Source organism: Nematolebias whitei, chromosome 21, assembly GCF_014905685.2.
Source record: "Nematolebias whitei isolate Nwh7 chromosome 21, NemWhi1, whole genome shotgun sequence".
NCBI lineage: Eukaryota > Metazoa > Chordata > Actinopteri > Cyprinodontiformes > Rivulidae > Nematolebias > Nematolebias whitei.
This window is the reverse complement of record NC_056518.1, coordinates 31,671,054-31,685,479: the sequence shown is the minus strand read 5'-3', so window position 1 is coordinate 31,685,479 and position 14,426 is coordinate 31,671,054. Positions and strand designations below refer to the sequence as shown.

The 14,426-nt window shown below is 45.2% G+C and overlaps 1 protein-coding gene across 1 annotated transcript in view; it reads left to right on the top strand.

Annotated features, from left to right (window-relative positions):
* pcnx1 (pecanex 1) overlaps nucleotides 1-14,426 on the top strand; it is a 30,594-nt gene that overhangs the window by 10,861 nt on the left and 5,307 nt on the right. Inside the window, exons 9-28 of the mRNA XM_037694655.1 lie at nucleotides 691-784; nucleotides 875-932; nucleotides 1,248-1,471; nucleotides 2,994-3,147; nucleotides 3,352-3,384; nucleotides 4,544-4,715; nucleotides 5,611-5,721; nucleotides 5,802-5,893; nucleotides 6,293-6,402; nucleotides 7,583-7,688; nucleotides 7,775-7,867; nucleotides 7,976-8,126; nucleotides 8,299-8,440; nucleotides 9,319-9,496; nucleotides 9,640-9,748; nucleotides 9,885-10,014; nucleotides 10,094-10,152; nucleotides 10,895-11,110; nucleotides 12,454-12,707; nucleotides 13,232-13,462. Of these exons, the coding sequence (XP_037550583.1) occupies nucleotides 691-784; nucleotides 875-932; nucleotides 1,248-1,471; nucleotides 2,994-3,147; nucleotides 3,352-3,384; nucleotides 4,544-4,715; nucleotides 5,611-5,721; nucleotides 5,802-5,893; nucleotides 6,293-6,402; nucleotides 7,583-7,688; nucleotides 7,775-7,867; nucleotides 7,976-8,126; nucleotides 8,299-8,440; nucleotides 9,319-9,496; nucleotides 9,640-9,748; nucleotides 9,885-10,014; nucleotides 10,094-10,152; nucleotides 10,895-11,110; nucleotides 12,454-12,707; nucleotides 13,232-13,462 (2,717 nt within the window). The remainder of the gene's footprint in view (nucleotides 1-690; nucleotides 785-874; nucleotides 933-1,247; nucleotides 1,472-2,993; nucleotides 3,148-3,351; nucleotides 3,385-4,543; nucleotides 4,716-5,610; nucleotides 5,722-5,801; nucleotides 5,894-6,292; nucleotides 6,403-7,582; nucleotides 7,689-7,774; nucleotides 7,868-7,975; nucleotides 8,127-8,298; nucleotides 8,441-9,318; nucleotides 9,497-9,639; nucleotides 9,749-9,884; nucleotides 10,015-10,093; nucleotides 10,153-10,894; nucleotides 11,111-12,453; nucleotides 12,708-13,231; nucleotides 13,463-14,426) is intronic.

The window sequence follows — 14,426 nt, the reverse complement described above, 5'->3', positions numbered from 1 at the left end:
CCCCCCACACACACACACACACACACACACACGGTGCTGACAGAAAGTGGGTCAGTCATCCTCAGTGTAGCAGAGCTCCTTAGGTTCACGAGTGACTAAACGTCCCATTTTTCTCAAACCAAAACCAGTCATCCTTTCTTTATTCTTTGACAAACAGCTGGAAATGGATCCAAGAACATCTGTGCTGTGTCTAGACAGGATCACTGAGTCCTCTTCACATGGTGTTTCCTCAGGTTTGACGCTTGCATAACATTTAAAGCTTGAACTGTAATGGAAGTGTCCATTGAAGTAGCTGCATTTATGTTACCGTGGCAACAGTTGGTGATGCTCAGAGAGGCGGCGGGTCGTTGTACTGGAGATCTCTTCAGACGCTTCTTTTATAAAAGCCACGAGGACGGCAGCTGAAAATGTACAAACATTGTTTGTGTGTTGAACCTTTGTAGCCTGATTTAAAACACGAATATAATGAACGAAGAACGTTGCTTTTTAAGACCAGCAGGAAGTGGCAGAGATGTTTACAGCTGCTTTGCAACGAGGCCCTTCCACTCAACAATCTATGTTGCTCTGATGAGACACAGCATTTCTAAGTTGTCTGCATGCACGTGTGGAGTTTTCTGAAATGACTCAGTTAAAATGATATTCTGCTTCAGCCCTCCAGACACTGACTGCTGCTCTTCACTTGTTTTCCAGGAAAGCTCACTCCTTCCTTGTATGAGGCTGGCGGATGTGAAATGTCTCTTGTCAATTTTGAACCTGCAACCAGACGAGCCTCCAACATCCTGTGGTGGGTGTAAAACTTCTAAACTTGCTGTATAAAGTGTTGATGCGCCCTGCCTCATTTATAGTTCACTCACTGTGGTCTGTTGTCCTGCAGGGACACGGACTCCCACCTCTCCAGTTCTACCTCAGTTCACTTCTACCCTCACGACCTGGTGAGTGAGCTCCTGCTGGTGTGGTGCGTTTAGGACAAAAAGACTGAATTAGATCTACAGCAGGGCTCAGCAGCATGTGCCCAGGAGTCAGAACGTCTCAAAGCAGACCCTGCAGGATCCAGCTTCTGTCAGAAATACACAAACCAACAGTCCATCTCTTTTCTTTACCCACTGGACACCTGGACGGGTCTCCAGTCCATCAGAGACGCATGCTTAACGTTCAGCTTGTTTCTTCTGTGTGGACAATAAACTTTGTATCAATGGTTAAAACTAACCCTAAATAAGTTTGACTGTTTGTTACATCTTCTGCTTCAGATCCGTCTGAACCGACTGCTGACGATGGACCCAGAGTTATTAGAGCAGCAAGACGGGGACCTGAGCCCGGAGCTCCACGACGTCCCTCTGGGACCAGAGAACTGTGCAGCTTCGGCTGCTGCTGCTGCCGGCAAAGCCAAGCAGTACTACCGCCTGTGGCTTCTCCCGTACCTGTGGGTCGGCCTGCACTTCGACCGGCTCACCCTGCTGGCGCTGTTCGACAGGTAACGGTGCACGCAGCCTCACCCTCACCGTTTACTGTTAGATTGGTTTCAAAATGTTTGCTGATCTGCAGTTCTGGTACCCAACTAGAATCAGAGCTCTGATTTAAAATAAACAAAACAGCAAAAAATCACTGGAACTTTGTCATAATTTTACAATATATTGTCCAGTTTGATGTACCGCTATGAATAAATGTTTATTTCATGAAGGAATGCAAATCACCAGCCGCATTTCATGCATCTACCATAATTGCCGGTGTATAGAGTGCACCTGAATATAAGCCGCACACACTAAAAATAATAATAATTAAACAAATGTATACAACTGTGTACATATATAAGCTGTGGGTGTTCATGTTGTAACATGAGTGGCAGCACTCAGCTACTGAGATGTACAGCTCTTGTTGTAGATCAAGAATCAACCACCAGATGGTGTTTTATAGACTTTATCTTCCTGTTCAACACAGTGACCCCCACAGGTCTCCATGACAACTACCTCCCTGCTCATGGTTATTACTGAATGGACTAACGCATAATGAACTCAGACTAGGCTAACAGTGCTAAACAGCTAACTGAAATGATTAACGATGAACATAAATTTTACCCATAATCCCTCCCTGTGGCCATGTGACCAGCAGTCAACCACAATGAACCAATGAGGTGGACTCAATGAGTCACGAGGACCCACCCCCTCAAGAGACTTGTATTTATGAGACTACCTGGATAAATGAAGGTTAAAAAAATTCTGACCAATGCACTTACCCAACAGCTCTGTCAAACCAATGAAACGGGGAGGGGGAGGAGAGAGCTGGGGGGGATCCCCAGGGGGGAGATCCCCTCTCTGCTGAGCAAGTGCTTCGATATCTACACTTGTCTCCAGGCCAGCGGTCACTCAGGGATGAAGATGTTCACATCCTTGATAGAGAGGTGGTTTGAGAGAGGAGTGAAGGAAACTCTTTGAAGAGAACCTGTCCATCATTAAATGGGGCGGAGCCTCCGTGTCCAACAGTCTCCCTCTTACAATGATGTTATTGCTAGCATCACTCAGCCCTCTGTGAATAGCAAGCGGCCATCAGGGCACTAACGATCGGTTGTTTAGGTTGATGGTTCTCCTTGATCACGTGAGCAGCTGGTTCTGGATGTCAACAACAAACTGGGTGATCCACTAGGAGAAGGTGCTGTTTATAAGACTGGGTTTGTTGCAGCTCCTCAGACCGAAGAAGTCTTTTAGATAATAAACAAAATGTTTCAACAAGAAGAATCCATCCAGAGGACCTGACTCAACCTTGATGGGTTCAGACTGAATTTCAGCTTTGACAGAAAAGTACTCCGCTGCTCAACCCACAGATGTTTCACAACAAGTGTGGAGCCATTTAAGGAGAAATAATCAGGCTGTCCAACTTGAATTCTGCCAAGAAGTGTTGTTACGACAATAATCACCTAAGTTGATATTAACTGGTGAGGATGGTGTGCATTAAGAGAAATGCTCATGTAGTTGTTGGTTGACCTTTCCCTTTGCTTCCAGGAACCGAGAGGTTTTGGAGAACGTTCTGGCGGTTCTGCTGGCTGTGCTGGTGGCCTTTCTGGGTTCAGTGCTGCTCGTCCACCGGTTCTTCACTGACATCTGGGTCTTCCAGTTCTGCCTCGTCATTGCAAGTTGCCAGTATTCCTTACTGAAGGTAAGTGAACGACTCGGCACCGTGTTGGACTTCACTTTAAAACATGAACTGGAGGAGCACACGTGTTGCTGTCGTGTGTTTCGACCACCAGTGGACACGTGAATGTGCTAAACTCGTGTTTTTTATTTTAATTTTATTTCTTCTCCAGAACTGTTAGATGGTAAAACACATTATTCATCCTTTCTATGCCTTTTTAATTCACAGAGTGTTCAACCAGACTCCTCCTCCCCTCGACATGTAAGTTCATGCTTTTATATCACGTTTACTTTTACACTGAGGGACGACTTTAAGGACCAGGACAAAAAGGAGTAGTGGCTTCATGTTTAAATTGCGTAGATATGTCATGAGACATCCCCTCAAACCCCTGCTGTCATGTTTATTATATTAGCTTTGAGCTAATGCTAAAGCTAACAGGCTAAAGCTGAGGTGACCCCTTCCACTCTTTGCTATCATGATTAGTATATTAGCTGTGGAACTAATGTTAAAGCTAACGGGCTAAATATTTGACTATTTAATGATTTAATGATGCTTTTAATAATTAAATGATACGTTTCATTATTATGTATTTATTTAGTTCATGTAGTCCCATTCCATCCTCCTGTGACTCTGCAGCAGCAGGCTGCTCTGTAAAGACTTGTTTTATTAATGCAGCTGCAGGCACAAGCTTTAAATAGCTGCTGAGTTTAGTCTCTTGTCCTCTTTCCCCTCTCCCCCACTTACATGGAGGGCTTCTTTCTTGCTCTTCATGTGACATTTTGAAAAAAGAAAAACTGTGAATGTAAAGAGTTTTCTTCTGTGAGGATGCAGGGCAGGTCCATCAGCCTCCATCACAAACCTGCAGACCAGCATCCTCTTCTGCTGTGAAACTTTCACTTCATGCTCTTCCTTTGTCGACCTGTTCCTGCAAACGGTTAATTTTTTCCCAAAACCATCTTCTAATTGAGTTTTTTTTTTTCTTGTAAACATGGCACCGTTTGTAGAAATGTTTTCATCCACATGGGAATGCATGCAGTCTGCATGTTCAGAACATCTCAGGCTGTTTGAAGCTTGAAACACCTCACTCTGGACAGGAAGTGAACTCTTCGACTACACAAGTCCTGTTGCTTTGATTCAGTCCATTCGTCCGTCCATTCATCCATCCATTCATTCATCCATTCATTCATCCATTCATTCATTAATTTATTCATGTATTTGCCATGTCCTGTTGTGAATGTGAACCTTGTGGTTGATTTATTCTTGTATAACTTGCTTGTACCTAAAATAAACATGTATTACAGTAATTATTACTAATAACTGTTCAAATGAAATGGTGAACCAGTAAAACAGATGTGCAGCCTCTGGCCTGCAGATGTGCAGCCTCTGGCCTGTAAATGAAGGTGTTTTGTGCTACGTGCAGGGCCACAACCGGATCATAGCGTACAGCCGACCCGTGTACTTCTGCCTGTGCTGCGGCCTCATCTGGGCGCTGCACCACGGCAGCCTGAGGAACAGCTCGTCTCGCTTCACGCTGTACGGAGTGGCTCTGAGCAGCTCGCTGCTGCTGGCCTCTGCCAGGGACCTGATCATCGGTAACTTCAGCCGTTCGGGCTTTTCTTTCCAGCTAAACTGATTCTGTTCTTTCTGTTGCCGTCTCCTTGGTTCTTGGGTATTTTGCACCCAGTTAACAGAAAATGAAATCGGAACTTCTTGACCACATGAAGAATTGAACTCCAGAGAACTGAAAAGTTATTTTTTTATTTGAAAAGAATTCAAACTGAACAGAACGAAACTCGACATTCAGAGGGCGAAAGGAGAGAAAAAGATTTTTACATAATAAAATAATTAAAGATGGTTCAAAGCAAAACACAAAACAATCTAGTCTAAGGTCCAGCTGTGGCTCAAGGGTTAGAGGGATCAGCTTCCAACGGGAGGGTTGGGGGTTCGATTCCACCAGCAGTCACATATACAGGTGTGTGTGTGTGTAACAGTTTGCTATTTCTGTCTGAAGAGTGTGGCGTCAACAGTTTGATCAATAAGGCCAATGTTTGTTTATTTTCAGTAAATAATTGTAACAAAGGTTCGATTCCAGAGCCTGTCAGGCATTTCTAAGAAGCTTGGATCTCCAGTCTGAATCTAGACCAGCATTAGATAAAGGTCTGGACCTGGATCAGGTTTAATGAAACAGAGTTTGACCTCCAGAGTTCAAAGGTCACAGCTTTCATGAGACGTCAGCAGGTTGGAGATGGTTGAAGGAGTCAGACGGGGACACCGTTCAGCTCAGTTTGTACTAAATGTATTAAAGTGTCCTCCAGCTTTGGTCTCGTTGACCCAGGATCGTGTCTCGTCCTGTTTAGACGCCAAGCATGTCTGTAAAATGAAACCCAGGACGTGTTTACCTGCTGCAGCCTCAGAGGCGTGTCCTGTAACAGGTTGAGACTTCAGAGATGTCCATGTCAGTGTGTGTCCCCTCGTGTCTCCCTGCAGTCTTTCTTCTGTGTTTCCCCCTCGTCTTCTTCATGGGCCTGCTGCCTCAGGTCAACACGTTCGTCATGTACCTCTTCGAGCAGCTGGACATTCACGTGTTCGGAGGAAACGGTGAGTGTTGTGTCTTTAGGCCACGGCTGGACACCCACTGCCTGTCTGACCCGTCTCAGTCCTGTCTGTCCTCTCTGCAGCCTCCACAAGCCTTATGTCAGCGCTGTACAGCGTCCTGCGCAGCGTCATCACCGTGGCCTTACTCTACGGCTTCTGTTATGGAGCTCTGAAGGTAAGAACTGAGCTTCCCGTTGGCTCCAACTCTCTCAGTTGGATTAAATTTATTAGATCGTCCAACTCGATTCAGCCAGTTCTGTGTCTGTATGTCAACAAAATATCTCATGAATGAGTGGATGCATTCGTTATTAGATGCAAGAGCCAAGATGGCTGCCGCAGCTAAACAACCCTGCACAACTGCTGAAAGTTACTTCCAGCACATCACACGGGATCTTTGCTTCAAACTTTGCCAGCAAAGGAACAGTCTGGTGATTTTTGAAGTTCTGTCCAGTAGTTTGTACTTTCAGTCAGAAAACAAACGTAAATAAACTCATGAATCTTTGCGTCTTCATGTGTAAGGAGTTTAGAGTCGTCTCTGTAACAAACATGCTGAGTGTCGCTTTTTGTTTTCCAGGAGACCTGGGAGCCGCACCACATCCCCGTCTTGTTTTCCGTCTTCTGCGGCCTGTTGGTGGCAGTGTCCTACCACCTGAGCCGTCAGAGCAGCGACCCTTCTGTCCTCATGTGAGCTCCCAGCCCTGCAGCACAAACATGGCTCTGCAGCCACTCCACATGTTGGAGTCACGCTCTCTTTGACCTCACCCAGCTCACATGAAGGGAACCAAAGCAGTTCTCTAAAAGCTCAGGAAACGATCTGGTCCGTGAAGAGACACCGAACGTTTCTTCTACTGAACAACAGAGAAACTGACCCGTCAAACCCCCTCCCACCACCTACAGGCCACCTCTGCAACCTTAGACCACAACACATTTATCATTTACTGCTGCAGGACTGACGAACAGACGGAACATCTTAACATCTTACAGATGCTTCAGTCTGAACGGGACATTCTCAGAGTTTTGAAGTGTTTGAAACTATGGAGAAAAGTTTCAGGAGAGATTTGTGACAGAAGGGTGGCAGCAAAGGTCAAAGGAAAAGTTTACAAGACAGTGGTGAGACCAGCTATGTTGTATGGTCTGGAGACAGAGACATGGACAAAAAGACAGGAGACAAAACTGGAAGTGGCAGAAATGAAGATGTTGAGGTTCTCCTTAGGAGTGACAAGGATGGAGAAGATCAGGACTGAGATAATCAGAGGTACAGCACAAGTTGAACAACTGGGAGATAAAGTTAGAGAGGACACACTGAGATGGTGTGGACATGTCCAGAGGAGGGACAGTGGTGTGGACATGTCCAGAGGAGGGACAGTGGGTACATTGGTAGAAGGATGTTTAAAATGCAGCTGCCAGGAAAAAGACAGAGGAGATATAGGGATGCATTTAGAGAGGACATGGAGGTAGTTAGAGGACGGAGGATGCAGAGGACAGAGTGAGGACAGAGGATGCAGAGGACAGAGTGAGGACAGAGGATGCAGAGGACAGAGTGAGGACAGATGGAGGATGAGGACAGATGGAGGATGAGGACTTGCTGTGGCGACCCTGCAGAAGGACCAGCAGAACATATGTTCACCCTCTGCAGCTGAGAAGCAGCCTGACTTCTTCATTTGACCCAGAATGCATCTAAATGATCTGAACATGAACAGAAACCAGGAAGTTTCTGTCTCAAATAAATAAAATAGGAATGTTTGTTTCTCTCGTCTCCTCCCAGATGTGACTTACTGACTTTTCTCAGAAAGTTTAAAACATTTCCAGAGTGGTTCACCTGGTGGCTTCGTACTGTGTGTAATTCTTGTCTGTTGTCTCGCAGCTCGTTGATACAATCTAAGATCTTACCCAAAGTAAAGGAGAAGAACCCGGAGGACCCCTTCTCTGAAGTGCATGACCCTCTGCCAGAGAAGCTGAGGGCCTCAGTGGTGAGTTCCTCACTGTTGCTACAGCAGTTCAGATGAAGGACGGAGAACTCCCTTAGCCCTCGTGTTCTCTTTGTTTTAATGTGCAGAACGAACGGCTGCAGTCGGACTTGATCGTGTGTGTGGTCAACGCTGTCCTTTACTTTGCCATCCATGTCAGCACCGTGTTCATAGCCCTGCAGGTACAGCGAACGTTTCAGCTCCATCACGGGAGAACTGAGCGAAGATTGCACTCGGAAGTTTCCAGACAGTTGGACCGACTGATCAACGAGGTGTTCTTGTTTCCTCAGCCTTTCCTCAGTTACATCCTGTACGCCTTGTTGGGGGCGGTGGGGTTGCTCACCCACTACCTGCTACCTCAGGTCCGCAAGCAGCTGCCCTGGTACTGCTTCTCCCACCCTCTGCTCAAAACTAAGGAGTACTACCAGTTTGAAGTCAGAGGTAGGTCCAGTTCACTCCAGAAGCGTTCCCACAGAGGTCAGAGCTCTTCCTCCATGTAGCTCGTGTTGGATTGTCTGTCGTCGCCCAGCAGAAGCTCCGTGCACACTGAGAAGCTGTCTTCAGGTTGTCTAGCTGTCCTGAGTCTCACCCGTCCCCTCTCGTCTCCTCTCAGATGCGGCTCACTTGATGTGGTTTGAGAAGCTTCATGTGTGGCTGCTGTTCGTGGAGAAGAACGTCCTCTACCCGCTGGTCATCCTCAACGAGCTGAGCGGCAGCGCCAGAGAACTGGCCAGCCCAAAGAAACTCGACACAGAGTGAGGATCCGTCTCGTTTTTCACGTTTGCTCACACGAGTTGGAGAACATCATGTGAATGGATGAAGGTCCAAACGTGCGTCCACTTTATTTCAGCCGGTTTGACTTCCTGTTTAAAACATTGGACCTGCGAGTAAAACGACGGGTTGAGTCCGGCTGTGAACCGGAAGAAACGCTCTGATTAACATTTAGCTCCAACTTCAGCTGACATTTAGTGATGGACATCTGGAGGTGGTCTGCTCCGAGTCGACTGCTGCTCACTGTACTGTGTACTTTTACTGAGGTCGTGTACACACTGTACCGTGTACTTTTACTGAGGTCGTGTACACACTGTACTGTGTACTTTTACTGAGGTCGTGTACACACTGTACCGTGTACTTTTACTGAGGTCGTGTACACACTGTACCGTGTACTTTTACTGTGGTCGTGTACTCACTGTACCGTGTACTTTTACTGAGGTCGTGTACACACTGTACCGTGTACTTTTTACTGAGGTTGTGTACACACCGTGTACTTTTACTGAGGTCGTGTACACACCGTGTACTTTTACTGAGGTCGTGTACACACTGTACCGTGTACTTTTACTGAGGTGTACACACTACAGTCTGCTCCTCTTTAGGTGTTAACCTTTGAGCAGTGACCTGTATGGGGGTGCTGGGGGGTGCTGGGTAACCTCTAGGTGTTGAGAACCTCTGGGGGGTGCTGGGTAACCTCTAGGTGTTGAGAACCTTTCAGTCCAAAGAGTTGTTTCTACTTTGATCCCTGCAACATTCAGCTCTTTAGGAGATGCAGGACCTTCAGGTTGCAGTAAATTGATGTTTGGAGTGATTCCTGTGGATCCATCAGAGTTTGAGTCCAGTTCTTCGTGATGTTTTTCAGGGTTGGTGCTCTGATGATCACTGTCGCCGGCCTGAAGCTGCTTCGTTCCTCCTACAGCAGCCCCACCTATCAGTACATCACCATCCTGTTCACCATCCTGTTCTTCACGTTCGACTACCGTCACCTGTCTGAGACGCTGCTGCTGGACCTCTTCCTTATGTCCATAGTTTTCAGTAAGGTGAGACAAACACCCAGCATGTCCACATTTCAGATCTTCATTTTCCAGAAGGTCAGAGAGCAGCTGGACTTGTTTGGTTTAGATCCTGTTCACTGGTTCTACAGAGCTCAGCCATTTTCTGTTCTTCTGTCGTTCTCCTTCAGCTGTGGGAGCTGTTCTACAAGCTGCACTTCGTCTACACCTACATCGCTCCGTGGCAGATCACATGGGGCTCCGCCTTCCACGCCTTCGCTCAGCCCTTTGCTGTGCCTCGTATCCTTCACTGCACCAACTCCACTTGTCAGGGATTGTCTGTACGTTTAGTAAAATATCAACGACTGGACGGCTTTCAGTGAAGCTCCTTTTCACTCCATGTGGGATTATGTAGCCCTGACCTGAGCTCCTCCAGACTCTGCCATGCTGTTCGTCCAGGCTGCGGTGTCGGCCATCTTCTCCACTCCCCTCAACCCTTTCCTGGGCAGCGCCATCTTTATCACCTCCTACATCCGCCCTGTCAAGTTCTGGGAGAGGGACTATAAGTACAAGTCGCCAAAACAAAACCAGAACAACTGAACTCCTCGTGCCGACCAGCTGAATGTTTTCTGTTTTAATCCACAGCACCAAGAGAGTTGATCACTCGAACACCCGGCTGGCGTCTCAGCTCGACAGAAATCCAGGTGACTTAAAGCAAGCAAACACTGATTATACTTCATTTATGCAAATTTCCCCACAGAAATGAGTTGAAATCACTTCAGCTTCTTCAAAAACGTTGTTGTAAAATCTGATTTAGCTTTGTTTTTATTGTATTACGTTGATTTGAAGGTTCTGTGATAAAACCGTTCCTCAGAATGGTCGTCTTGTCTCCTCGGTCCGCCCGTTCATAAATCGCACATGAAGCTGCTCGCGTCCCGCACAGACGTGAGTTTTCAGAAACGAAGCCGAGCGGCGTGGAGCTTCGGCGCATTAAATGTGTCGGACGTGTGTCATTTACTGAACTTACTGAAATAATGTTTAAGTTGCTGTGCGTCTCTGCGTCATCATCGTTGGTCCATCGGTAATAAATGTTTAATCCCGCGAGAAGGAAATCCAACTCTGTCATCGGTTCATCACATTACTGAGCAGCAGCACCGAGACTTTTTCACATCCGTCCTTTCGGCTGTTACTACCTCGCTCCAAGAGGAGGCACAGCAGCTGTGGGCTGTCTTCGACCCCCCCACCCCCTCTCTTTATACAGAAGTCACACCGAGGAGCCGTCAGTCCCCGACTGAAGCGTCTTCTGAAAGAACCTTCAGTTTGTTGCTAGCCTTTTAGTTAGACTTACCTTAACGCTAGATTTTTTTAGCTGTCATTCGGCTGTCTTGCATTTAGTCTCTGGTTGTAAATGATTTTCAGCATGTTTTCTGATCTGTTCCTCCCAAGGCTCAGACGACAACAACTTGAACTCTATTTTCTACGAGCATCTGACGCGGTCCCTGCAGCACAGCCTCTGTGGAGACCTCCTGTTGGGCCGCTGGGGGAACTTCAGCACCGGAGACTGCTTCATTCTGGCCTCGGACTACCTGAACGCTCTGGTGCATCTTATAGAGATCGGCAATGGTTTGGTGACCTTCCAGCTCCGGGGACTGGAGTTCAGAGGTGAGGACACCAACAGGTCCTGACGAGAGTTTAAACTGGTTATTTTAAGTAATATTAAAAATATTACAGATATTATGAGCAGGTCTTACCATGTGCAAGAACTGTGACTAATATTGCCATGTTTACGAACACGACATGAGATCTGATGGAGTCCAAATGTCAAATTAGCTTCCGCTGACTTTCATAAGTTGCTCTTTCTACTTCTGAGGAACATGCGTGAAAACTGTCCTTAGCTGTGGCAGCCATCGAGATATGGATTGCCTCCAGCGTTCATCAGTTGCAGATGTAGACTCACAATATTTCAGTTCTATTTATTTCTATAGCTCCAAGTCACAACAGAAGTTGTCTCAGTTCTGGGGGTCCTCCCCCAGAAAATGTTTAACAAACTGCATTCTGGTGTATTTTAACAGGTTAAACACTTGCGTTTACCGACATAAACACTTGATTCAGTAACTATTTTAGAGAGCAACAACAAGAGCGCTCTGCTTGTGTGTGAATAGAGCAGCTCCGCTTCTGTCAAGCGTCCGTACGACTGCCCGGTTAACTCGCTCCTGCTCCAATCTCGTTTGCCGCCATCTTCAGGTGCTTCAGTTCTCACTGGTCCAACTAAGGACGACGAGAAGACTTTTTTTTATTATTAAAGTAAATTGGACTGTCTTTTCAACATTTTCATCTGTTATTTTGACAAATTAGCGCCGTTGTTTCGATATGTGATGTGAATAAAACACATCGAACATTCTCTTGTGTTTTTAAAAAATAATCAGAATTTTATTAATGACCCACTTATAAAACTGATTAGCAATTTTTTTTGTGCTGTTTAATTATATTTTCGGTTATTATTATTTTTTTAATAAAATAGCGTGATGACGTTGGACTTTTAGAGGCGTACGTATTTTAAGGAGCAGAAATGCTTACTTGAAGCGGCAGATCATATACGAGACTAAAACTCGTATGTGGCTGTTGTGTTTAAAATGAGTGTTTATGTAATTATTTTCAGTTTACATAAACGTTAAGTTTTATTCGTTAAAGGCTGTCATATTTGTTCATAACTTTATTATTAGTAAGCCTGAGAGTTACGGGATCTAAGCAAACGGTTACCAGAACACCCTGTCAAAATAAGAGTTCCTGGATCCTGTTCAAGCAGGCCCTGGACACAACACTTCAACATTTAAAGTGAGGACCAAATATCTCTGTGTCCTAGTTTGGACCAAACAAGATGTAAAAACTAATTTAATTTAAAAAAAAAATTCTTTGTAATAGAACTAATTATTTAGCTGAAATGAAGATCACACGCGTGTTCCATGCCAGGCAGATGTTGGCTCGATGTTCTCCTTTCTTCTCAGGAACTTACTGTCAGCAGAGAGAGGTGGAGGCCATCACTGAAGGAGTTGAGGAAGATGATGGTTGCTGCTGCTGTGAGCCGGGCCATCTCCCCCACAGTCTGTCGTTCAACGCTGCCTTTGGCCAGCGCTGGCTGGCCTGGGAGGTTCTGGTCACCAAGTACGTTCTGGAAGGATACAGCATCACTGACAACAGCGCCGCTTCCATGCTGCAGGTGTTTGACCTGAGGCGCATCCTCACCACCTACTACGTCAAGGTTTGTAAGACCACAACGTTCAGTGAAGACGACATTTTAACACCCGACTCCAAAACGTTAGAGGGCTGGAATGTTCCCATCTGTTGTGTTAGCAAAATATTTAATGAATACACACAAACGGTAACAACTGGATGTACAATTATATTATCAAAGAAAGAAAAACGCACATATTGAACAAACTTAAAACTGACAAGTTTTTTTTTTTTTTTTACAAATCAAATTGTTGCTTTAGAATTTAGAACAAACAAAATTCAAAAACTGACTTGGTTTCACTAGATAATTATTATTATTTTTATATTCTGACTTTTATGACTTTCCAGGGATTTCAGTGAGCTTTGTGTGTTTTTCTCTTTAATGAAGGGTATAAATAACTTTTTTTTTTCATCTTTACATCTACAAGTGATAAACGTTTAGTCAGCCCCATTCAAGATGGCTGCCAAGCAACCTTCAAGTGACGCCTTTAGTTTGGAAAAACTAATGATTTGTTGAAATGATCCAAAATCTAAATCTCTTTGTGGCCTCAGGGTATCATTTACTATGTGGTCGCCTCGCCCAAACTGGAGGAGTGGCTTGCTAACGAGACCATGAAGGAGGGTCTGCGAGGGTGTGCAGAGAGGAACTACGTGGACCTGGACCCCACGTTTAATCCCAACATAGACGAGGATTATGACCATCGGCTCGCAGGCATCTCCAGGGACAGCTTCTGTGGGGTTTACCTGAGCTGGATTCAGTACTGCAACTCTCAAAGAGACAAGGTAATGCTGCTGTCAGACCATCTTTATTCAGTCAGCGTGCAACATTGAAATGGCTCCTCGTGGTTCAGGGAGACCAACCTGTATAAATAAAGGTTGAATGAAAAATGTTAATATTTTCAGTTTATTTCTATAGAGCCAGTCTACAACAAAGGTCATCACCTCGGGTACAAGCCCTCAGACAAACGGCTACATAAAGACCCATTTCATGCTGGAATAACTCCATAACATTGATCATGATGGTTTTAAAAAGAACCTTTAAAGATCTAAAACACGTTAAGACATAATATGGAACTGAGTGAATTTATCAGTTTATGGGTGAAATGTAGCGTTTGTGTTTTTTCTCTTTTTTTGACAGTTTTGGAATTATCGTAGTCGACGACTTGTTGTTGTGTCTCGTCTTTTGATGTGAGATTTTGAGTTGTAATGTTTGTAACATTTGTGTATTGTAATGTTTGTGTGTGTGGACCATAGGAAAAATAGTCTTTACTACAGTAACGACTAATGGAGATCCTTAAATTAAAAGCAGAACAAAACGAAAACATTCAAGCCATTATAAAATGTTAGTAAAAGTTGTTTATCTGAGGAAGCAGCAGAACGTGTGTTGAACGTTCTCTTCATTGCAATCTTCCATCCTGAGCAGCTCACTGGAGACAGTGGAAAGAAACAACCCCTTTAAAACTGGAAGAAACCTCCTGCCATGACGACAAGAAGCTCAAGATGGAGGTTCATCTGCCTGGACGGGAAAAAGACAAACACAAAATGAGTCGTCCAGCTGAAGTTCCTATGGTTCAGGTTTAGTGTCTATGGTCCAGGTGTAGTGTCTATGGTTCAGGTTTAGTGTCTATGGTCCAGGTGTAGTGTCTATGGTTCAGGTTTAGTGTCTATGGTTCAGGTGTAGTGTCTATGGTCCCGGTGTAGTGTCTATGGTCCAGGTGTGGTGTCTATGGTTCAGGTTTAGTGTCTA